This window comes from Solanum dulcamara, chromosome 4 (assembly GCF_947179165.1).
Source record: "Solanum dulcamara chromosome 4, daSolDulc1.2, whole genome shotgun sequence".
NCBI classification, from domain to species: Eukaryota; Viridiplantae; Streptophyta; class Magnoliopsida; order Solanales; family Solanaceae; genus Solanum; species Solanum dulcamara.
This window is the reverse complement of record NC_077240.1, coordinates 19,693,150-19,717,940: the sequence shown is the minus strand read 5'-3', so window position 1 is coordinate 19,717,940 and position 24,791 is coordinate 19,693,150. Positions and strand designations below refer to the sequence as shown.

The 24,791-nt window shown below is 31.8% G+C and overlaps 2 protein-coding genes across 2 annotated transcripts; both read left to right on the top strand.

Moving 5' to 3' along the window:
* Window positions 1–9,025: 9,025 nt before the first annotated feature.
* Window positions 9,026–13,521, top strand: LOC129886821 (protein NRT1/ PTR FAMILY 7.3-like). Its single transcript, XM_055961685.1, has 5 exons — window positions 9,026–9,231; window positions 10,893–11,013; window positions 11,191–11,408; window positions 11,655–12,217; window positions 12,335–13,521. The coding sequence occupies exons 1-5, from the start codon at window positions 9,205–9,207 to the stop codon at window positions 13,200–13,202; spliced, it is 1,797 nt and encodes a 598-aa protein (XP_055817660.1). The 5' UTR covers window positions 9,026–9,204; the 3' UTR covers window positions 13,203–13,521.
* Window positions 13,522–13,943: 422 nt separating this feature from the next.
* LOC129886822 (protoheme IX farnesyltransferase, mitochondrial) lies at window positions 13,944–24,694 on the top strand. Its single transcript, XM_055961686.1, has 7 exons — window positions 13,944–14,381; window positions 19,705–19,834; window positions 20,222–20,359; window positions 20,485–20,618; window positions 21,219–21,344; window positions 21,730–21,833; window positions 24,019–24,694. The coding sequence occupies exons 1-7, from the start codon at window positions 14,071–14,073 to the stop codon at window positions 24,387–24,389; spliced, it is 1,314 nt and encodes a 437-aa protein (XP_055817661.1). The 5' UTR covers window positions 13,944–14,070; the 3' UTR covers window positions 24,390–24,694.
* Window positions 24,695–24,791: the final 97 nt, after the last annotated feature.

Genomic DNA, 24,791 nt, shown 5'->3' with positions numbered 1-24,791 from the left:
AAAACAAGGAAGAAGGAGAGTTTTATTTTAATGGAAAGGTGCTAAGTTTATAAACTTTTACGGAAGAAGAAAGGGATTTATGATTAAGGTTATAAAGGAAAGAAGATATTTGTTGAAGGTGAAGAAAAATAATAAAGGAGTAGGTTATTTTCAGCTTTTTCAAGGTTTAAAGATCTGATGTGGATTCGATCGGGGTGTGGGGGAGGGTTAATTAAGATCCTTCGTAATTTAGACGTGTCTCAAGTTTAGGGGTGTTTTTAATTATTCTCTCATTTTTATTTACCTTACCTTCCACAACCAAAATAGCAACAGAACCTCCAAGGGTTGAGTAGAATGTCAACTACTTGCCAGTTTTTGTGCTCATATTTTTATCCAGGCCGCCTATGTGATGCTGGTTCCTATTGTGAAAATACTTATGGACCTCAAATCAACTGCAAATGTATCTATGAATGTTAAATAGCCAAAAATATCAGATCAACACCTAAATAGTGATATAGACTTGTTGTATCCCTAATGGCTAGTTGCTGTAGTTTTCATAATTACTTTCGACTTATTTTACATTGCTAATTCCAAAAGTTTTAATATTCCTAATTTCTATGTTCAGTTAAACACCTTCACATAAGATGAAAACGAGAGAGTGTGACTTGTCGAAAATAAGGCCTCAACCGTGAAAGTATGCCACACCCTATGTCATCCATACGTGCCACAATAGTGGCTGATGTTGTAGTTTTCATTTCATTATTAATATGCATGACTTATTTCAGATTAGGAATTTTAAAAGTCATTTCTTTATTTTTAAATTTCGTGTTCAATCAAATATTTTTATCTATATTGGAACGGAGGGAGTATGACTTGTCAAAAATCAGGCCTCAACGATCAAAGTAAGCACACCCAATGTCATCCACGAGCGTAATGATAATGACCAACGGTGTAGTTTTCGTTATTAAGATTCATGATTTATTTTAGATCGCAAATTTTAAAAGTCTTTTATTTTTATTTTTAAAACTATGTCCAATCAAATATTTTCACCCAAGTTGGAATAGAGGGAGCAAGACTTATCAAAAATCAAGCTCAGCCATCAAAGTACGCGCCCCTAATGTCATCCATGAGCGTCACAATAACGGCTAATGTCGTAGTTTTCATTATTAATACTCATCTATCTATATATAATATATATATATATATATAGAAAAGGCAAAAGTGCCACATGTCATCACCAAAAAATTAAAAATATTAAAAAATAAAAAAAATTAATGTACAATCTGAAAATAAAAAAGAAATTTCAAACATAAAAAAAAAACTAAAAAAATACTGTTCTAATAAAAACAAACCAAATAAATCTGTCAATGTCTAAATAATTGATTTAAAATTTAAATTTTAAAAGATAAGAACCTAATCTTATCCCTAGAAAAAACCTATTCCCATAACCCACGTATTTGAAAAATATAAACTATCCTTAACTCCATCTCCCACATCTTCTTATAAGGTTAAAACCTACTATTTTCAGATTGTCCACGAATCCAACAATTTCTATTGATAACAAAGAGCATTTAGTGTGTTTATCCTCTTTTTTCTTATTCTTTTGATAAAGAGAAAATGATTATCTATTCACTAAATTAGTCGTTTCTATTTCGATTAGCGAATTTTTATGTTATGTTATCTTCTTACCTTAATTTTTGTTGTAATTCAATGCCTATGTTTTGAATTTCACATAAATACATTCAAAGAGATCATATGATGAGTTCTCTTTTTTATAATTCGTTTATTCTAATGCAAGTCATATTTATACAGAAAATTATAGCATGCTGTAATTTAATTTTTTGTTGTTTACAAACTTATGGTTCTCACTCCCATTAGAATTCTCTTTAGATAGGGATGCAATATTTTTAATGATTTTTTATATGTACTTTTTATGTTATATATTTATAAAAAACTTGATGGATATTTGAAGGAAATAAGACATTCTAGGTTAGGCTTCTTTCTTTTAACTACTCCTCATTCAATGATATATATTTTATAATAGGAGTTAATCTTAATGATATTCTTCATAAAATAAATATTGTTCGAACAGAATAAAAATCTACACTCAAAGCAATATAAAAATTTTAATTTATTAGAGTGAAATCTAATTCAATAGTTTCTTTATTGTTTTTTTACAGACTTTTAAGGATAAATTATATTATAGTAATCTTGCTAAAATTAAAGACCAAATGTGTTTGGTGGAATGTTATCATCCATTCAAATACAAATACGTATTACTACATATTATTTTGGTGCCTTGCATATCTTATTATATAAGGTAATTTACTTTTTGATGATTTTTTTTAAAAAAACTTTTAAAAATCAGATTTTGACAAAGAAATTAAAAATATTGATTGTACATTTATCACTAATTAAAAAAAATTAGAAGAAGAAGATATATGTGAGGAGGTTGAACACTCCATATTTTTTTTTTTGGTTAACAACACTGCAATTACTATATGACAAATTCGTATTACATTTCATGTTGATAAATCAATTTAAATAAATCTAATTAGTGAGGATTTTTTTATTCTTAAACTTTGTATCAATTAAATGGTGTCATATATAAATTAATAATTAATAATAAAATGATAATTTTACTACTATATCATCCTTAATTATCATAAGTCATCTTATTCATTAAGAAATGAATAATAATACTTAATAAGAAAAATATGTATATAATGATAAATTATCTCTTATAGTTTAATTAAATATGTGAATATATATATATATATATATATATATATATATATATATATATATATATATATATATATATATATATTTAGTATAATAGACCAACAACACAACAAAAGTGAATGGATAAGTGTATTTGTATGAATGTCATCATGGAACCCCCCGTCCCCCCCGTCCCCCCCCCAACCCTTACTCCCAATTATTATCAAAATCAATAAATTTTGCTAATTTAAATTTTAAATTAATACATTGGAATTTCACTTTAAACTTATGAAAATAAAATGTACATAACCGTTCTACAACAATGGCGAAAGCCTTCTAAGACTGAAAAATTCACACTTAATTAAATTGAAATCCATACAAATTTTAGATAAGATCCGACAATCTCAAAAAATCCATTTCATCATTTTATTTACTGAACATAGAGATCATATTTTAAATATTTCTATTTCATACTTGAATTTAAATCAATTCAAAACCTTAATTAAAAAATTAAGGTTTAAAATTTGAATTTAATACTAAACAATTTTTGAGATGGTTACAACCTCTCCACTTTTTCTTGATTGTAGGAGTTTAAAAATTAAAATATACAATTTTTAAAAAGACTTTTTCAAGATCAAACTACAAGATAAAAATAATATTGAAATATAAAAATTTAAAATTTTAATACTTATAATTTTGAAGATGATTACAACTTTTCCATTTTATTGTAATTTTAGAAGTTTTAAACTTCAAGACATCTTTTTAAAAGAGAGTTATTCTACTCAAATGCCAATAAAGATTTATATTTAGGACTTGAACATGTTTTAGAAATCAAGCAAGTTATATGTAAAAGATTATTATAATCATAGTCATTTCAAAATATAAAATCCTATGAAGAGTAATATAAGGAAAATGTGGTCTTAGAATCTTATTCAAATATAAATTTGTTTATCAAATTTTCATTTTAAGTTTTTATTAACATTTTTATATCATTTTTTTTCAAATTAAATTTATCAAACCAGTGACACTCAATTCATCATGTTGTTGTTGTTATGGAGACAATGTTAATTAGTTTTAAAATCTATATTTAAAAAAGTAAAAAAAATAATATTTAGATCCAAACAAATTTTATTTATTTTCAGTTACAAAGAAAAAAAGAAAAATTTCCTAAAATAAACTACCCAAACCCCACATTAACCCCTGTTGTGCACGTTCTCTTTTTCATATCTGTACATACTCACCATAAGTGCACGTCCCCCACTCTTTATATTTGCAAATATGCAAGTATATATACATGGGCTCACAAGCACATTTTATCTAATTAATAAAATAGAAATAATTGATTCACTATTTGTATTTAATTAATTACAATAATAAACAAAAAATGCATAATTGCATATATTAATTTTATGTTCATGTTTGTATTTAATATTAAATAATTTATTACTCACTCTATTTTGATTAATTTTTTTCTATTATAATTTTAGTTGAATTTTAAAAAGTAAAGAATATTTTTGAATATTTTGAATTTTGAGTAAAACGTATGTAAAATGTACAAAATCTCCTTTAATCTTATGATATTAATCATTTCATGTGAAAAATTAGAATTAAAAGCTTGCTAACAAGGAAATAATATTATTCCATTTTAAAAAAATAAAATAAATAGTAGGACAAGCATGTAAAAACATATAAAGTATTTGTTTTTTATTATCAAGATAAAATAATCAAAAAAATTAATATTATCCTTACTAAATTTTCAACATTATATATATATAAAACTATAGGCGTAGCTGACTATAGCTATAGAAATGATATATTAATATTATAAAAATTAAGTTGTATATTTCTAATATTAATTTAATGTGCTTAAATAAATATGTTTAATGATTTGTATCATTATTTTTAAATAAACACTACTAAATGCATGATAAATCTTATTTGTTATTTTTAATTAAAAAATTATAACATCTTAAAATATCCGCACAACACGCGGATACATATACTAATTATATATATAATATTAAAAGTGTCAAAAATCTTCTTTTCCTTCTTTTTTATTTTTTATTTTTAGATTTTCCATTTGTAAACTTTAAATTTTTAGCTGGGGTGTGCCTGGCCGGCGCAGTAGTGCAACGCAGGGGCGACGCGCAAAAGCCCAGGTAGTAAGCTACATTAATGGACTCGCCCCATAAAAAAATGAGTTAATATCGCGTGGAGGATCGATAGTCAAAAATCTGTTTTTCATTTTTAAAAATTTGTGTCCCACTAAACATTTTCACCTAAATTGGAATGGAAGAAGTATGATTTGTCAAAATTGTTATTCAATCTGTATTAGAAAATCACTTAAAACAAACAAACAAACAAAAAACTTAGGAGAACAAAAACTTTTGAGGAACAAATTTTTTGTACAATAAAAACTATTGCAAAACATAATAAACAACAAAGTTTCCAGCAATTTTTCAAAATCAGAAATTAAAACTAGTAATGAAAACTGAATTTGTAATAAAAACATAAACAATATTGACAAGAAGAAAATCAAGCCCACTGAATGCACAATGTGTCCTTAAGGAAATTATTCTCCTCAAGTATCCGAGGTTAATGGAATATATCCTCTCAGGATAAAATGATTTTATTCACCGATATATCGGTACCTAAAACCACGGTGTCAGCAAACCACTCAACAACAGTAAAGTAACTTAGAATACTAGATTTAGTAATAGAAGAAGAAATCAAGAAATTCGCTGTTTAAAAATGAAAGAAAAATCTTCTATTTATAGACAACAAATAGTAGTGTGAATAAAAGCTTATTGAACCTTATCGAAAATGTCACAACCTTTTGAAAAATCAAAATCATTCATAAAAGTTATAACCTTTCAAAAAAATCGCAAGCCTTCAAATAAGTCACAATTTTTCACAAAAGTCACAATTCTTCATCTTTCATTTCCACCTTTTAAAACCCAACAAAAATAAGGCCTCAATCATCAAAGTACGCGTCCCCCAATGTCATCCACAAGCGTCACGATAATATAAACGATAAAATCTTATCATTGATTGTTCCATATGTAATATACTTGGTTCAAATCATCGTTACCATAACTCAAATCAAAATCAATTGTACCATACAATGATGAAGAGTCAAGTCCAGAGCATGTATTCAGTCAAACATCATGCTAGCTATAGGAGAATTTATTATTCACATATTGTAAGGTCAATTTCTCAACAGCAATCCACATGCTATCAACTCAATCTCATAAACATGCATGCATGTATGTATCAATTTTGTGAATTGATATCACAACTACCTTAACTTAGATCAAATAATTTTGGCCAATTTAATTACAAAGCCCACACCACGTTAATTCAAAGTGGAATAACCAGCCCAAACAGCTACTTGCATAGATAAGTTAGACCGATTTTATATCACCAAAATAACAAAATCAAGGAATCTTTTCTAGCGCAGTTTCTTTTTCTTTTTGAATTTGATTTGATTTTCAATTTTTAAATCAAAGTACCCGTCTGTTACACACACAAAAAAATAATCTTGTAGTTATGTATGTTTATTATATATTGGGATTGAAGAGGAGGCCTCTTGAACTTTCCTCAATAAATCATAAAATGGGCGATATTTTTATTTGAATTTGATGCCTATAATTAAATGAGATGATATATTTAATATGATTAACTTAATTATCTAATATACAAATAAAAATATATATATACAAAAAGTTCTCAAAATTTAAATTAAAATATTTAATTAGAACACTTTATTATTAGAACTTAAATTGTTTAATTGAGCGTTTAAATAGAATATTATGAGTTTATGACAACTTGTCTTTCCTTATCATGCACCAAAGTTTTCTTGTAAAGTGTATTGATATGACGTTATTTGAAAAAGGAACCCCTTAGAAACGTTAGGTTGATGTATTACTTCACATTTATTTCTCAACAATATTGCTTAGTAAAATTTATTATATTACATGAAATAAATTATTATATATATATATAATTTTGAGTCGAGAGACTATAAGAAATAACCTCTCCACCTTACAATGATAAAAATAAAATCTGCATACACATTCTTTTCATATCTCACTTACAAAAATATATTGGATACATTATTATTGTTAGTTTATAAGAATTATATTTGTTTTATTACGTTAACTTAGCTATTATAATTCCGTTTGTTTATCAATAAATACCCAGAACATAATATAAGATAGTTTTAATTTTCTACGATTTAAGTTATTTTCCTCCTAGAGTAGTATTTATTTAACAAACCTTTGCTATCGTTAATTTATCGCTAAATTGGTATTAAATGACTGCCTAATATTCATATGGAGTGTTGCCATTATTTGGCTAAGAAAATAACGTCATAACTAAGTATCTAATCAACACCAATTATTTGTGAGATTCAATAGGTGGTGAATGGTGATTGATACGAAGAAAATCCAATCATAGAGATATGTAACAATGTTTCAAATTAAATAAACATCATCGCCGGATGCGATTGAATGATTGTAATTTCTTACCAGATATCTCGATATTAATTTTTAGGAATAATTTATTGAATGAATAGGATAATAATTAATTTTGAATATCGAATAATTGATATATTTTTTTTAATGGCCAAAAAAATACCTCTAGTTGTTAATAATTGTCCTTTTTTTGAGGTCTCAATTCTTCTTCTCCTCACTTTCTTTTGGGTCTCCCTCAAAATTCAATTTTGTGATTATATTGAAGTGGACATGAGCACCTCCACCACTTGAACACAACTTTTCCTTAGTTCTCTGCAATAATGTAAAGTCTAAAACTTCCAAAATTGAAACTTTATTTATGCTCACGCCAACCCCTCCCCGTTTTTATCCCAATTTAATTTATATAAATATTTTGTACTATATATATATTCTCAGAAAAATTTCTGATTTTGCCACTTACAAAAGCTTTTCTTATTTTTTTTTAACAAGTCTTTCAAAAGTGGAAAATAAATACAAAGAAAAAGTATATGACTCGGGGAAGTATGTAATAGTAATAAGTACTTCCTCCATTCCTTTTCAGTTATTTTATTGCACTTTTTAAAAGTTAATTTGGCTAATTTTCAAAGCTAAATTAGATTACATTAATTTGATATTTTAAAATAAAAGTTTAGATATTCAAAAACTATACGACAAGTACTATAAATTTTAATTTTTTTATATCAATATGATAAAAAATTATATCTTAAAATATTAGTTAAAATTTATATCATTTGACCTAAAAAAAAAAAAGAAATAGAGAGAATACATGTTTTATCGTGAGTCGTGACATTGACAATTGAGAACAATTCAGAATTGCCTTAAATTGTTCCATATTTCGGTGACCTGTAATCTAGTACTAGCTCTATCTCAGTTTATTAAAATTATTTTTCTATTGTTTTCTGAAATCTTTTGATTTTAATTTTTTATGTTACATAATTAAGATCATAAAATAAAAAAATATTTTACATATCTTAAATTTAAAATCATAAAATTTAAATTTTTTATTTATTCTGTTAAATTATGTATCAAATAAAAACTAGATAAACAAATTGAAACACAAAAAAATAACTTTATATGTGTCGGCATATCACATAAGAGCCGTTAAAATGAGCTTGACTCTTGATGTTAGTTCAATACAACTCGCTTTTTGAATAATATTATCACATAAAAATTAGATAAATAAATTAAAACCAAGAAAATATTGATGAATAACTTTGATATGTGTCGGGATCAATACAACTTTATCACAATGAAGACAACCTTACTCTAAACCATTTCTCTCTCTTTCTAAAAGAGATACTACAACTCCTAAATCACTCTTATTTTGTCTCCATCTTCGTAGTACGTCTAGGATAATAATGTTTCCTAACTAGACTTTTTTTTTCATTTACGTAATATATTTCCAATAGCTTTATTTATTTAATTGGATTTAGCTCCCTTTTATTACAATTTTTTTTATTTTCTAAAGTACACATTTAGATAAATGATATTTATCTAATACTATATAATTATAAAATTTAAAAGTTAAAGATTAAATTAATTTAACAAGCGGTTTAACTGTGATTAAAATATTAATTTTGGAAAGCATTATTTAATTTTGGTATGCAATATTAATCTTCTCACATATCAAAATCAACGATGTTTTTCAAAATTTAATATTTTAATTAGTGATAGTTAAGATGTTTGTCAAATTGTCATTTATTTAAACGTGTACGTAAAAAAAGAAAAGAAGAGAAAATATAATGAAGTGGAACCAAATCCAATTTAATTTGTGCATCATAACAACAGTATAAATAGGTCACCACTTTCCATCTCTCCTTCTTGCTTCTCCTCACATGCACTTCCTTTAATTTACTTCCTGTAAATGATCCTCCAATTAGAAAACAATTAATACTAGCTAATATTTTTCCTCTCTTCTCTTCCAATTGAAGTTCAGCTAGCAGCTTTTCCATCTATCTAAATTTTGTGGTCTATAACACAACAAACAATGGAGTGCTTTAACATTGACAAAATGGTAATTTGTATATATACAATTACATATATATATATATGATGTTTATGTCTTGAATATTATGGATTCGAATTGTGATTGGAGTCAAAAGGAAGTCCAAAAGCTAGATTCTTAATTCTTTATGTGTGCGCGTCTTCAAGCTATTTTCACCGGGTATAAATAGTAAATCGATGACCAACACCATCACTCCCCCACCCTCGTATATATTCTTCTCAGTTATTGGTGAAGTTAGAAATTCAAATAAAGGAATTAAAAAAAAAACTATATCAAGAAGATTCAACAACTTATAGATAAAAGAAAAAAAGTTATTTGTATTCTATTTACATTATCTGATGAAGGAAGTTTAATTGAATCCCTTAACGGTCTCTCTGTGTTATATCCCTGGCCTTGGTGAACTATTTAGTCTGATACTAGTTGTTGGGCTAAGTCATCCCAAAGATATATACTCTTAACATAATATAATGTGATATTGTATTGGTTTTAGATTAAGCCCACCACACATTATTAAGAGTATCGATCTCTACACATTATATATAAATTTCTTTTTCTTTAACCATTTCATACGAGACTTTGTTAGCACGAAATATAATTAGACCTGAAAACAATGAATTCAGTTAAACCATAATTCACCTTAGATCCACTCTGTCTCTATTCTTAGCTTCTTCAAGTGTATGCACATCTTTATCCTTTTTTTATTATCTTTGAAATTTTAATTACTTTTCATATTATAGCCTCGATCCATTAACGAGAATTAAACATCTTATGATGCACATATCATTTCATTTTTATATCGACTGGCCAGCTTTATTCTGGACGTTTTTTATTTTATACACACATTGGTCAAAAAGATTTTACATTATTAGTTAATCTATTTTAATTTGTTGTAGCACATAATTAGAATCGAATTTAAGGTTTGAATTTAATGAGTTCAACCGTTAAAGTTTTTAATATTGAATTCATTACACACTTTAAATTTTGGGTTCATGTTTAAGTAATATTTGCCGCAGTTTTAATGGATTTTTACATACTATAAATTTGTGTTTCAACTAGATTCGAATAAACCTGGTGTAAGGGCAAAGTTAAAGTGTAATTTAAATCACAAAAGTCATGTCAGAGTTAGCGTGCCGTGTAGACTTTTAATGAATTTTAGATGTGCAAGATCAAGCAAAACGTGCAGTACTAGCTAGTGTTATACTATAGCAAATTGATAGCATAAAAATGCCATGGCTTAATTATTGGCTTTTATTAGATACACATTCTGATGAGTGATGAATATATGTAAGAGAAGCCAATCACGTCAAGTAATATTAATGACTCAGAAAAAGATGTTCTACCATAAAAGAGTACTACTACGTACGTACTCCATTAATTGTTGAAAATGTACATTTATTTAATTTACTGTTGCAGAAAATTGTTACTCCATCACTTTACTTTTAATGTTGTAAGAAGACACAAATAATGTTATATCACGTCGTGATACACCTTTATTGACGTTTTTTTCATTGAATTAAGATTTTAATTTCATTAAAGCATGAATAACAGTTACATCGTACAAGTTAGCTTTACCCTGTGTTTATTTTATTAGACTTGAACATGACCTTTTGATATATCACACGATGACAACTTTTAACTAATAAATATTTTTCCTTGTTTTAATTTTGAAGGATGAGAAGCCAGGGAATATTCCACATGAAGAATTCACCTTTGATGGAACTGTGGATAAGCATGGTCGCCCTGCTGTGCGTGCCAGGACTGGAAGATGGCCTGCTGGTGTTCTATTACTTGGTAAGTTTATTATGTTATGTAATTTCACACAATCAACATGAACTTGGTATGCAACAAATAACATGTTATAATAATCGATTAAAATACATTGATAGTATAAATAAAATCTTTATAATTTTCAATTTTGTAACTTATTTTGTCTAGTTAGTATTTATTTTGCTTTTGGATGATTTATAGTGAATCAAGGTTTAGCAACACTAGCATTCTTTGGAGTTGGAGTGAATCTAGTCCTATTTCTTACAAGAGTTATGGGGCAAGATAATGCTGAAGCAGCCAACAATGTCAGCAAATGGACTGGAACTGTTTACATCTTCTCACTTTTGGGTGCTTTCTTAAGTGATTCCTACTGGGGTAGATACAAGACTTGTGCCATCTTCCAAGCCATTTTCGTTGCTGTAAGTCATTTTAAAGTGAGAATGCATATCACTAACCATGTGTGCGTATGCATTCATAGGCGTGGTATAAACACCCGGTGTGGATAAGTTTTTTCCTTCTAGTTACCTAGCTCATTTTCCAGGCTACTAATACAACTTATTATTGATAATTATACATAGTTATCTTTTAGGTGACATGAATAACATAGAAATTACTTTTTGACGTATAAAAATTGAGCTCATGTTGAAATTTGTGTCTTTTTTCAGGGACTAGTATCATTATCATTATGTTCATACATTTTCTTGATCAAGCCTAATGATTGTGGAGATGAAAAAGCCCCTTGTGGATCCCCTTCAAGTCTCCATACTATGCTCTTCTATGTATCCATTTACTTAATTGCTCTTGGCAATGGAGGGTATCAACCCACCATTGCAACATTTGGATCAGATCAATTTGATGAAGATCATCCTCAAGAAAGTCACTCAAAGTTGTCTTTCTTTAGCTATTTCTACTTAGCATTGAATCTTGGATCCCTGTTTTCAAACACCATCTTAGTCTATTTTGAGGATAAGGGAATGTGGACATTGGGTTTTTGGGCATCAGCTGGATCAGCTATTTTGGCATTAGTTCTGTTTCTTATTGGGACACCTATGTACAGACATTTCAAGCCTACAGGGAACCCCATTTCAAGATTTTGTCAAGTGGTTGTAGCTGCAATTAGGAAATGGAAGATAGAGCAACCTTCAAATGGAGATGAGCTATATGAAGGTGATGGAAGAGAGCTTGCTGATAATAGCAGTCGAAACATACTGCATACGAAAGAATTTAGGTAAGTTATTCTGCCTTATGTGCTGGCATTGTTTCCTTGGTGTTGCTGTGCTGCACTTTGTTTACATATATAAAGGAAAAGTGGATATATTTATAACAAAAAATTTCTTGCTAACAGATTCTTGGATAAAGCAGCTATAATCACATCAAAGGAAAGATTAGATAATCCGTGGCGCCTTTGTCCAGTGACTCAAGTGGAAGAAGTGAAATGCATCCTAAGACTATTTCCAATTTGGCTTTGTACAATACTTTACTCTGTTGTGTTCACTCAAATGGCCTCTTTATTCGTGGAACAAGGCGATGCCATGAAAACCACGGTCTCAGGCTTCCACATCCCTCCTGCTAGCATGTCAAGCTTCGATATCCTTAGTGTTGCAGCATTCATTTTCATCTACAGGCGAGTTCTTGACCCCCTCGTTGCCAGTCTAAAGAAGTCATCTCCAAGAGGACTAACCGAGCTCCAACGTATGGGAGTTGGCCTCATAATTGCTATAATGGCAATGGTAGCAGCTGGTATAGTGGAGCATTTCAGGTTAAAATATGCCAACAAAGATTGTTCACATTGCACCAATTCGAGTTCTTTAAGTATTTTCTGGCAAGTCCCACAATATGTACTAATTGGAGCATCAGAGGTTTTCATGTATGTTGGACAATTGGAGTTTTTCAATGGACAAGCACCTGATGGATTGAAAAGCTTTGGAAGTGCACTTTGCATGACTTCAATTTCACTAGGGAACTATGTCAGCAGCTTGCTGGTTTCCATTGTTATTAAAGTTTCGACTACCGATAAAATGCCTGGATGGATACCTGGAAACCTCAACAAAGGCCATTTGGATAGATTTTACTTCCTCTTAGCAGCATTGACAACAGTTGATTTTGTGGTCTACCTCATTTGTGCTAAGTGGTACAAGTACATTGAGTTTGAACAAAGAATTAGTGGAAAACAAGATGAAGAGACACAGGGTGATTTGAGATTACAGGCTTGATTTTTGATAATTTCTTCAGAACTAATTAAAAAAATAAATCTCATCTCCCATCACCCAATATTAGCAGGCTGGTCCTCTGTTCAGACGAAGGACTCATTGGTGGTATGAATCAGTGTAAAATTTTTTTTAGGTGCAATGTCAGTGTATATAAGTTAATTGTAACAGGTAAGATGAGGATATGATCACTGTTTATCTAAGTTGAGCAAAAGATGTTACGTGGAAATCAGTTATTGTGTAAAGTGTAAAAAAAGATGGCTAGCAGATCCTCAAGAAGAATGATGTGTTATTCTTTGCATTTGTAAAATTATTTGTTCTTCTATTCCACGTATTCTCACATATCCTGTATTTTATAAATTTGACCAATTTGTAACCTATATAACCAACCAAATAGACCACTTAAAATATGAGAAAGTAATACTGGTTAATAGGAAGTCAACATTCTGGTTCTATTCCTTTGACCAAAAAATAGTGTGAATTGTATTTTTTTTTTTAAAAAAGATTGTAATGCGAATCATCACTATATAATCTGTACTAAAAAAACATATACTTGATTAACATATACCTATCAGAATCTCAAAATACAAATAATTTTTGGAGAATTATTTTAAATTGTTAGTGTTATTCCCAAAAGCTTGGCACAAAAAGACAGTACCCTACAGAATAGCTTTCTTGTATATAAATCATAATTTTGTAAAATTTCAGGGGCTTAAATAGAAATACCCCTTTGTAAAGACCATTGAAATCTGATTACGGATAATTAATTAAGGATACAAAACACGGCATCCAAAAATTTCAGAGGTCAAAAAGATCAAACTCCAAACATTCTCAAACTCGACACCCCTCAATTCAGTTCCCAAGACTCGGCACCATGTGGAGGAACTCGGTGGGTTTCTCTTCCAAACTCCTCACATCCAAATCCTCCTATAGTCGTCTTCCTTTGCTTCAGCATGGCGTTGCCAGCAGATCCACTTCTACAGCCACCGGCTCCGGGCCGGAGTCTACTGAAGCCGCCGGTTCAGTAAAGGTTGGATTTTCGTCGACGGAGTGGGTTCCAAACGGATCTTCAGCTGTGAATCTTTCATCTTTTGCGGCTGCATCAGTTTTGAAAGGTAGGGATGTTGTGGACATGGCTAAGCATTACGGGCGGTGTTATTCGGAGCTTTCTAAAGCTCGCTTAAGGTTAGGAATTTTTGTCGTATGAATCCTTATTGAATTGTTAGATATCTTTTATTTTGTGTAATATAACTGTTTATTCAAACTAGTATTGGAATAGGTAAATTAACTTATCTATCTTTTGACTTCATAGAGTTATTGGGATGTTAGGGCCTGTTTGTTTGTGTTTATTGAAACAATCTAAAGTTTACATCATCTTGAAGAGGGATTTATATGGTTTCCCATTTGTAGTTCAGGAAAAATCTTGATAAAGAGATATTGATCCTACATACATGACACTGCAACCTCAGTGTAGCCCATGTGCCCTGGTTTGACGGACAACTTTATTCAGCACCTACGCTTGTGTGTTATAGTAGGTTACTCAGTGGGTTGTTTGAGGTGCATTCAAGGATAGTGATTTGGGGAATACTTAAGACACATTAGACGTTTGTAAGGAGAATATTGAATTCTTTATGCTCTTCTTTGTGAAGAGTTGCTTTAGATTTAGAGGCATTATATAAATGCTTGATTGCGTATCGTGGAACTAGAAAAAAGTGAAATGGAGTTTTGGATAGAGTTGTGACTGGAACTTTGGTTTCAAGTCGCTTACATATCTCAGATTTTTATGAGAGTCAGGCCATGTGTAGTTCTAGATTCAGTGCTTGCACCCCTTGTTTTAATTTTCCTTTTCGATTGGTGTGTTTTCTTCCCTTTATTTCTTTATGTTGTGGTGGTTAGGAAGCATGAGTCACAATATGTAGAAATAAGTTCCTATAGTAATTGGCTGCTTCAGGATAGTCAAAATTTTATAAGGTCAAGACCCAAAACTTTTGTAATGTGGCTGGGTTATTAGTTGTTAGTTGATGTTTCAATGATAATGTCACGACCCAATTTAGGGCCGTGACCGGTGCTAAGTGGGTAGAATTCCAAAGCAAGCCTTAACAGAAACTTACTGAAAATCGGACAGAGTTTCCCGTGTTTATGAATCTATCTAATTTTTCCGTCTCAGAAATCAATACACAGCTAACTAATATCTCCAACAATACACAATAGTCATCAACATTCTATTCGTTAGGTAAAATACTAAAATTCAACTCCAAATACACAAAGAGGTCTAATAATGATCTCACGTCTATAATAACAAAAAAATACTCATGACTCAAATAAAGGTAATGACTTTTGAGCTACTCTACAAGTTCAAAGAAGGTCCATAACAAGTAAATAAGCTTGTTGCCCACATGAACGAGTGCGGGGCTTGCCAGGAATTTTCAACTCATAAGCTTCAGTTAATGAAATCCTCACCAACGTCACATGCGTCCTCTGTAGTAAAAAATTAGCGGGGAGTGAGACGGTGGATTAGTGAGTAATAACACTTAACGACTATCGTTTCAATAAGGGACAAGTCAAAAATATGCTAGTATGATAATCATGAAATAAATGCCCTTTAGACGGTAACAATAGTCAATCTTGTCTATTTCGTGACCTATTTAGTAATAAACTCAGTGAATAATGTCATATCAAATTTTATATTTGTGAGATTTTTAAGAATGAATCACGTAATCAGTGTGGCCTTCTACTTTAAGATATGACCAATAACAGTGGACCATAAAGGAATCAAATATTCATATCGGTAGGTCCTTATTCAAAGGAGATCAGTAATAGTATGCTAGTTTTACCTTCCCACTAGCAAGGATTGTATCGATAATTGTAATTACAAGGTGCACTAGGTCTAACGAACCCACCGTTAGCTACGGGATCCATCAAGGTCCCATTTATACTTTTCTTTGATAAGAACTTAAATGCTCCGTTCTATTTTGAAATTGCTTTCATACAAGTACCTATTGTTCATAAAGAAAAATGTATAAATGGGAATAAACCTTAATAGATCCCGTAGCTAATAGCGGGTTCGTTAGACCTGGTGCACCTTGTATTTTCATACTACTGTTACAACCTTGCTAGTGAGAAGTTAAAACTAGCATACTGTTACTGATCTCTCTCGAGTAAGGACCTACTGATATAAATATTTGACTCCTTTATGATGGGTCCACCGCTATTGGCTATTTTTTAAAGAAGAAAGCCACAATGATTACATGATTTATTCTTGGAAACCTCCCAAATATAAGATTTGATATCTGAGTTTATTAGTGAAATATTAAATTGATTTTTGCATACATTAAATAGATATTACCTAGTATTTTTCCCTTATTTAGAAAAGGACATTTATTTCATGATATTTTCTGATTAGCATGTTTCCGACTTGTCCCTCGTTAAAAACGGTTGTGGTTAAGCATTATTACTCATGGACTAGCGTTTCACTCCCCGCTATTATTTTCTACAGAGAATACATGTGATGTTGGCAAGGATGTCATTAACTAGAGCTTACAAGTTCGTAATTTTTGGTGAGCCTCGCACTTATTCGCGTGGAAAAAAACTTATATATTGTTATGGACCTTTCTTTGAACTCTTAGAGTCTCTCTATAGTCATTTCATTAGTGTTAGGAGGATTTCGTAATTATAACCTTGTGATCAGTATTGCATTTTCGTATTTGAAGATGGATTTAGATTACTCATGTAGTAAATGATAGTTGATGAAGATTTTGACTTGTTTGGTTAACTATTGAATAGGGGGGATTCTATCCGATTTTCTGTAGGATATCGATGAGGCTTGCTTTGGGTTCTACGCCCTAGCATGGGTCACAGTCCTAATTTTGGGTCGTGACAAAGTTAGAAGATGAAAGTGTATAATAAGGCCTTGTTTGTTTAAGGTTAAGATGTATGGTTATATACATATTTGAATATTAAATGTTGTTTCTAGATTTGAACACTAAATAATTAAAGACCTTTTGTGTTTCAACATCTGAGTGTGTATAATTCATTAATCTATATTTATATGTAATAAATACTATACAGTTTAAATAAAATAGCAATTAAATGATTTAGATATAAAATATTAGAGAAAATCTTATTTGAAACAAAATAAGATCATTATTTGATTAAATTTTTATGTTTTTAATGAATATTTTATTTTACATTAGGATTATGCACTAGAGAGGATTTCTACCAAGGAAATATCCCAAATGAATTTGTCAGTATTTCTAATACTCCAAGAATATCACCTTCAACAGCTTCTTGACAGATTTTGGTTAGTCTTATGGCTCCTCTCCTCAACCCTTTTCCTTTTTTCCACCTAGAGTCCATCAACCTATGCATAAGTTGAGCTATTTCTTTTCTCTTAATCAAGTTATAAATTTTACCATTGACCCACCTCCAATCTTCTAGTCCTCTGTGATTTGCTTACTGTTGGTAAGTTGGTCAACACTACTGGAGGCTTCTCTTTTCGATTACATTCAATAAAAATAGAGACATAAAATTCTCTAGTTTGACCCGAGATGGCAATTGCATATGAATCTAAAAGTAGGTAGATACTTGTAAAATATTTTGTTATCACTAGTTCTAGCGAAGAGATTTGGCTGGTTGATAGTTGAAAGAGAACGAGAGGTGTGAAGTTCTTTTTGTAGAAGCGGATAATGTAGGGTGAAGTTCTATTTCCAAAAAAACATGTTTTTAGAAAGTCTAAATGGTATTAAGACTTTGTTATAGATCTGATTCATCCATATTCATTTAGATCCTATTGAGAGGCTTTAAAAACACTTGTGTTGAGGATCTTTCGAAAATAGTCTCTCTACTTTCTCGAGGTAATGGTAACGTATGCGTACACTCTACCCTTCCAGACCCCACTTAGTGGGATTCCACTGGGTATGTTGTTGTTGTTGTTGTTGAGAGGCTTTAAAAGAAAATAATTGCACTTAGGCCCTATTTGCTTGCACTTAATGGGATCTGAATTTGAATCATTCAGCTATCAATCTATTAAGTGCATTTGTTTTTTCCTTTTAAAACCTCTCAATAGAGTTGAATGGATCTGATTGAATCAATCTTTAACAAAGTTTTAATGTCCTTCAAACTTTAAAACCATGTTTGTTTTCTTTTCTCACAAAAGGACGCTCGGGTTTCTCTCTTTGCAAAAGAAGTTGACTCATCTTTTTCTCCAACTATATCATCCTAACACCCGAATCTTTTTTTGTCTTGAACAAGTAATATTTCAAATTCTTTACAAGTCTTTACCTATTAGTTTGTTTGGTTCACAATTTTCTTTGTCTTACACCACAAATCTTGATTGATTCTCTACCCTACCATTAAAATAGGAGGCGGCTTTGGTATAAATTGTGGGTTTGTTGGGGTGGGTTAGTTCCAATACAAAGAAGATATTTTCGAATATTTTGATTTTGATAAGGACAAGTACCAGTTTTTTTTCCTCATTTATCTGGTTAGATACCATCGATGAGTTACTTTACAAGTTTTGGCGAAATTTTTGCAAGTCCATCTTCAAGGTTATGAGAGTAAAATTTATGTTCATTTTCATGGATGATCTAGAAACATCATCTTACTTTTCAGATGTGTGCTCAAATTCAAACATCATAATCTTAATAAAAATTAATGGCCTCTCAATGGGCTGAGCTATGAATGATTTAGATTCATATCCCTGTTAAGTACAAATGAATAGGGCCTTATATCCAATCTGAGAAGTAGCAAAAGAAGACAAGATGCTCATGTTCTTGTACTCTTACTAGCTAAGTTGCTCGGACTCGGGTGCGGGTGTCTGAGACGGATGTGAATCCAAGAGTCGGATTCGGCAAAATCAAAATTTTAAGATTCGGGGATACAAATCTGAGAATGGATACGGGTGCAAGAATTCGGCTAAAAATATTCAATATTATAAAAATATAGTTATAAAGATAAAGATATTCTTCCCCTTAGAAAAGAAAAGGAAAGTCATTCAAGACCTTCCATCAACTCTCCTTACAGATCATTGCTATTGTTTACCATAAGTCGGAACACAACCGCTTGAATATTTAGCATCTCTCTGTTTGGCTTGAAACATGAAGGAACGAATATTGACCAAGAGGAAAAGTATCTTGGTCAAAGTATTTGATGTGGGTTGACCGCATTCCACAAGTATCCCGCACCCTTACCCGTCTGATGTATCTGATGTGGATTGTTCATGGACTCTTGGTCAAAGTATCTGATGTGGGTTGATCAATCCCACACGTATCCCGCACCCGTCTCGTGTCGACATGGGTGCAGCTGCAAAAATGAAGAGTCCGCGCAACTTAGCGTACTAGTCCTTGGAGTAGAAGAGCTTCTAGGTTTTTTGTACTTTTGCTGAATACTGCTTACATCTATTGCATATTCTGATTGTTCAGACTCTTTTATTTCCAGAATGTTAGCAAATAAGTATGTCACTGCTCTGTTCCTTTGCTGCTTCATTTTCCTCTAATTACACTGTTATCAGCATGCTTGTAGTTGCAACCTCTGGCACTGGATATATCCTTGGGAGTGGTAGTGCCATTGACTACATGGGACTTTGCTGCACATGTGCTGGCACAATGATGGTTGCGGCATCAGCTAGCACGTTAAATCAGGTACAATACTGAAATCTTGCTCATAACTACACTTCCACCTAAAGTGTTTGATAAAAAGGAGAGTGGTTCACATGTGCCCGGCAGGATGGGAACAGACTTAGGGCTTTACCTGTTACCAGAACGGCATGTCCACCTAAATGAAAATCATGTTAGCTCCCCTCCCACTGAAAGTGGGAGAATCCCTCGGTGGGCTGTAGAGAAATATTTGCCTTTACCTTTTATGTTTTTCTTTGCGAAACAATTAATGGCTATGGGATTCTTCATCAAAAAACAATTAATGGCGATGGAATTGTATCCATCAGTGACATTTCATGTTTCATGTACTTTTACATATATTTTCAAGAAGTGGAACTCCCTGCAATTAATTATTCTAGTGTCTGCTCTCAGGTGTTTGAGGTGAAAAATGATGCTAAGATGAACAGAACTAAGAAAAGACCATTGCCATCAGGACGAATCAGTATGCCCCATGCAGTTACATGGGCATCTTCTGCTGGCATTCTGGGCACTGCTTTATTGGCTAGCAAGGTGGCCGGATATCCTTTGCAACTAGTCTAACAATGTGTATTGCGATTTGATAAATTATCTTTCAGTTGCTTGGATTAATGATTGAGGGTCTGATGTTGCAATTTCTATGACAAGGGTCTGTACAGGCTAATTTGTTGGCAGCTGGCCTTGGTGCTTCGAATCTTGTGTTGTATGCATTTGTATACACACCACTAAAGCAGATACATCCAATTAATACATGGGTCGGCGCAGTTGTTGGTGCTATTCCTCCCCTGCTTGGGTAATTGTCTTGTTATACACTTAGGCTTTCTACTTTACCAATCTCGGGCCCACCTAATTTTTCTGTTTCTATACCTGCACAAAGGAGATGTGATTGTATATCGTTCTATTTTTGCTAAAAGTTCCTCCCAATTGATAGTTGGTTTGGGAATGTTAATTGATAGGCAGATCCAGGTGCTGTATGATGCAACAAAATTACTATAGCAATCATTTCGGCATGCTTTGAGGTCTATACTTGCTTTGAGTTTGCTTTGCAAAGTATTACTAATTTGCCTTCTGTACATAGCTACACTGCATGTAAAATAACAATTCCACTTTCAGAAGGAGATCCTCTTTATGGAATATCATTAATCTGACTCAGGGCCTGGAAAATTCAGTAGTTATTAGTTGCAGAAAGGGTGACATATTTTTTATTCTGCTGAATTGCATGTTTTCATTTCGAAGTGATTGTTTCTATGCAAATGTTATAGGAGTATAGCTTACAGCAGATACTTGGATTTAATTTTAGGTCAGCCATGCTTTCTGGTATTTTGTAATTGCTGTTATTGTTATGGTTCTGCAGCTGATGCACCATTCTGAAAGATTCTCTCTCCTTGTAAAGGTGGGCTGCAGCTTCTGGTCAGGTGTCTCTCAATGGAATGCTCCTCCCAGCTGCTCTGTACTTTTGGCAGATACCTCATTTCATGGCCTTAGCATACTTGTGCCGTAAAGACTATGCTGACGGAGGGTATGCACCTTCTCTTTTGAACTTTTGGCCATACAAGTATTAATTATGTAGTGATCTTCAGAGTCGAGGCTGTTGTGCATTGAATGTAGCCGTATAGTTACATCTAGAGGCCAAGGATTTCCAAACATTTGCTATCTCTAAAGAGGTTCTCAAGCTCTAGTCACCACGTGATGATTGGTGAACAAAATTGTTGGGCTTCGGGAGGCTAATTGTGGTTGGGTGGGGTGGGGGAGCTTGAGTATGTCTTGATAATGCTTGCAATAAAGTACATGAGCTGCTTAAAGAAGCATCAGCATCTCTCTCTCATAATGTCCAATGCTACGTTTTTTCTAAGTTGGTCCTAAGATTCTTCCTCGACTTATCATTTTTCTTATTTTCTGTACAGGTTCAGAATGTTCTCTCTTGCTGATGCTTCTGGTCAGAGGACAGCCGCTGTAGCCTTGAGAAACTGCCTATATCTACTACCATTGGGTTACCTAGCCTATGATTGTGAGTCATTTTTCTATATAGGAATACTCCCATTTGTGCATTGCTCTGTGTGAAGAATTATTTGGCACAATTCAAATTACTAAGTTTTATGAGGTAATTGGACTTGTATGTTTCTCTTTGTCCAACTTTTGGTGTCCTAAGTTAACTTTGATAGTATGATCGACCATTTTTTTAGTAAAATTGGGACGTCAATTCTTCAACACTTCGGCAAAAAAAAAAATTGGACACATAATGAGTACTGAAAGTTCCAATTTTTTCAGTATTACTTATAAAATCTTGCTCTATAATCTGGTTTGATCTTGTAGTCCAAATTATTTCGTACCATTACGTATCTGAAATCTTAGTAATTAGTGAAATAAAACGACATGTACAAATCATCAAAGTAATTCCATCTCCTATGGTCCAATGTTGAAAATCTTTCAATATTCTGAACTGTTCATGGAAACGTTGTGTTATATCTCCAGATTTCGACCTTTCATATGTAAATGCAACTAATGTATCTCCTTTGTTCAACATTACCTTTATCAAAAAAAAAATGTATATGCTTTGTAAAGGGTTTCCCCATAATGGCCATGAACAATTGCTCGGGGATGGCCAAATAAGGCTATATAATAAGGTCCCAAGGCAGTACATAAGTAGAATTTGATATTCAAATGTCATAATTTTGAGTATCAAGTGAACTTGTATAATAAACTGTTTGAGACAAATGAAAATAATATTGTCAGTCTGTCACAGTGTCAAGTGTCAATATTCTTGTGGGCACACTAGTGGTCAAGAATGTTTATTTGAGAATTAATCCAAGAATAGTTTAAATTAGTCCATCAGCATTTAAGCAAAGATGTATTGAGTGTCATTTGTGAAGTTATTTAAGGTGCCGTTTGGCCCCACATAGTGTTTGGGAAAAAACTTAGAAAAAAACTTGGGAACTAGTGTTTGGCCATATAATTTGCCATTACTTGGCAAATATCCCAAGTTCTAGAAAAAACTAGAACTTGGGAAGCTTTAAAAATGTAAAAATTACCCCAAACTTTTATATTTTATAAAAAAATCAATCATTTATTAATTTCAACTAATATTTATCTACCAGCTTACTCCATTAGTGTGGCCAACCAATACCATCAAATAATATCTCTATCTACTAATAAATAACCGGACTATTCTGTTCTACTATATCTATAAAGAATGCCTATATTATTTTTAATTCGATTAATGTATTTCTCGCGCCCATATAGTTATTTTGTTGTTGTTAATTGTTATCAATTATATTATAAGTTTTTTTTTAATTTTTAATGGAACATGTTCATTATAAAATGATAACACAAACTTATGGGTATTTTAAATAATTTTTAGAACTTAGGGTTACAAAATAATATTTTTTGAAATAGTCAAATATTCTTGGAAAAATTTGTGGCCAAACACATGGTGAAGCTTCACCAAAACTTCATTCAAAAATAACTTGCCAAGGATATCTGGGGACTTGAGGCCAAACGCTAGCTTAGATTGTATTCTTGAATTCTACTTCTTTTTGCTGCATCCTGTTGAGATTTGAGGTTGATGAGAGTGACATTTGATCTAGATCGTCAGATTTATAAGGCTGGTGGTTCTTGATTTGTTTCCTAATGATTCTTCAAAAGTTGAGTCTGGTCTAGATTCACGTATGATAATGGTGTGTTAAAAAGGACTTGCGAATACTTGTCAAAAAGAGATAATGATATGTTAAGAGGGACAAAGGTTTGTCTTGTAAAACTTCTTATGATAAATAATGTATTAATATTTCTTTTCAAAGAAAATGGACATCATCTTGGGACTTCTAAAACATAAATAACTTTTTTGGGGGGGGCGAAAGTGTTATTTTTTGACATGTCAAACATTTTAAGCTGTCGTGGAATGAAAAAGCGTAAAGGTTTCGGTGAAGTACATAAAAATCATGAAATTGTTTACATCATCATGGAACCTGAATTGTAAATTCTTATGGATTAAATATTGAATATCTGGTTCCAGATCGCAATGATTTGGATAGCAACTTCATGTTTTCCATGCAACTGCTCAATGCGCCTTCCATTTGTTGGAGAGATTCGTGCACATCTGGTGTTGGGTTTTTAGTTTGAGTGCACTTTTTTAATGTTAACCCTCGCTCTTCAAGCTTCTATGTAGACTGCCTCATCTTACGACCTTCTGTGTGCAGGGGGGTTGACATCTGGGTGGTTTTGCCTGGAATCGACACTTCTTGCTCTGGCAATCAGCGGTACAGCACTATCATTCTACCTGAACGGTACAACCAAAGATGCTAGGAGAATGTTCCATGCCAGTCTTCTTTATCTTCCTGTATTTATGACTGGGCTTCTAGTTCATCGAGTAACTGAGAGTGAGCAGCAAATTACTCTTGAACACACGGATAAGATTGTCGAGATGTCACCTTCATTGGAAACTACAGAAGAGGCACAAGAAGAAAAAAGAAAGCAGTCCATAGGAAATGGGCAACGTCGGCCACCTGTAGCATATGCGTCAGTTGCTCCATTTCCTTTCTTACCAGCTCCTTCATATGCTACATTTTAAGTTAATGAATCACTCCAATTTTGTTATCTTACTACTGTAATAAAAAGGGGAAGAGAACTACCCCTTTACATAGGTTTATTGGATGTTATACTTGATAAAGGTTCGAGTAACCCAGGATGTGGGATGTCTAAGGGATTGGTTTCGTTCGTTTTATTGTTTAGTCCACAAGTTTCTTACCAGATCAAGTGGTATCTTACAGATGATGTATATGGATTAATATTCTATCCTTGATCCGGTGATTGTGGTAGTCTTTTTACATGTTTGGCATTAATAATTGAAGAACGTCTCTATGAAGTGTTCCTTGATGATCTGATTGTAGTTTATATGGATTATTGACTACCTCCTCGAGGTAGAGGTGTTAAGAGTAAGGTTTGTGTTTGCATACACTCTATACCTCACTTT

Bases quoted from the DNA above. Each gene is read 5' to 3' on its own strand.
- LOC129886822 (XM_055961686.1), top strand. From the start codon at position 14,071: ATGTGGAGGAACTCGGTGGGTTTCTCTTCCAAACTCCTCACATCCAAA. The intron at 20,360-20,484 runs GTGGCCGGATAT...GGGTCTGTACAG, and splicing joins CTGCTTTATTGGCTAGCAAG to GCTAATTTGTTGGCAGCTGG. The intron at 20,619-21,218 runs GTAATTGTCTTG...CTCCTTGTAAAG, and splicing joins GCTATTCCTCCCCTGCTTGG to GTGGGCTGCAGCTTCTGGTC.
- LOC129886821 (XM_055961685.1), top strand. From the start codon at position 9,205: ATGGAGTGCTTTAACATTGACAAAATG. The intron at 9,232-10,892 runs GTAATTTGTATA...TTAATTTTGAAG, and splicing joins GCTTTAACATTGACAAAATG to GATGAGAAGCCAGGGAATAT. The intron at 11,409-11,654 runs GTAAGTCATTTT...GTCTTTTTTCAG, and splicing joins TCCAAGCCATTTTCGTTGCT to GGACTAGTATCATTATCATT.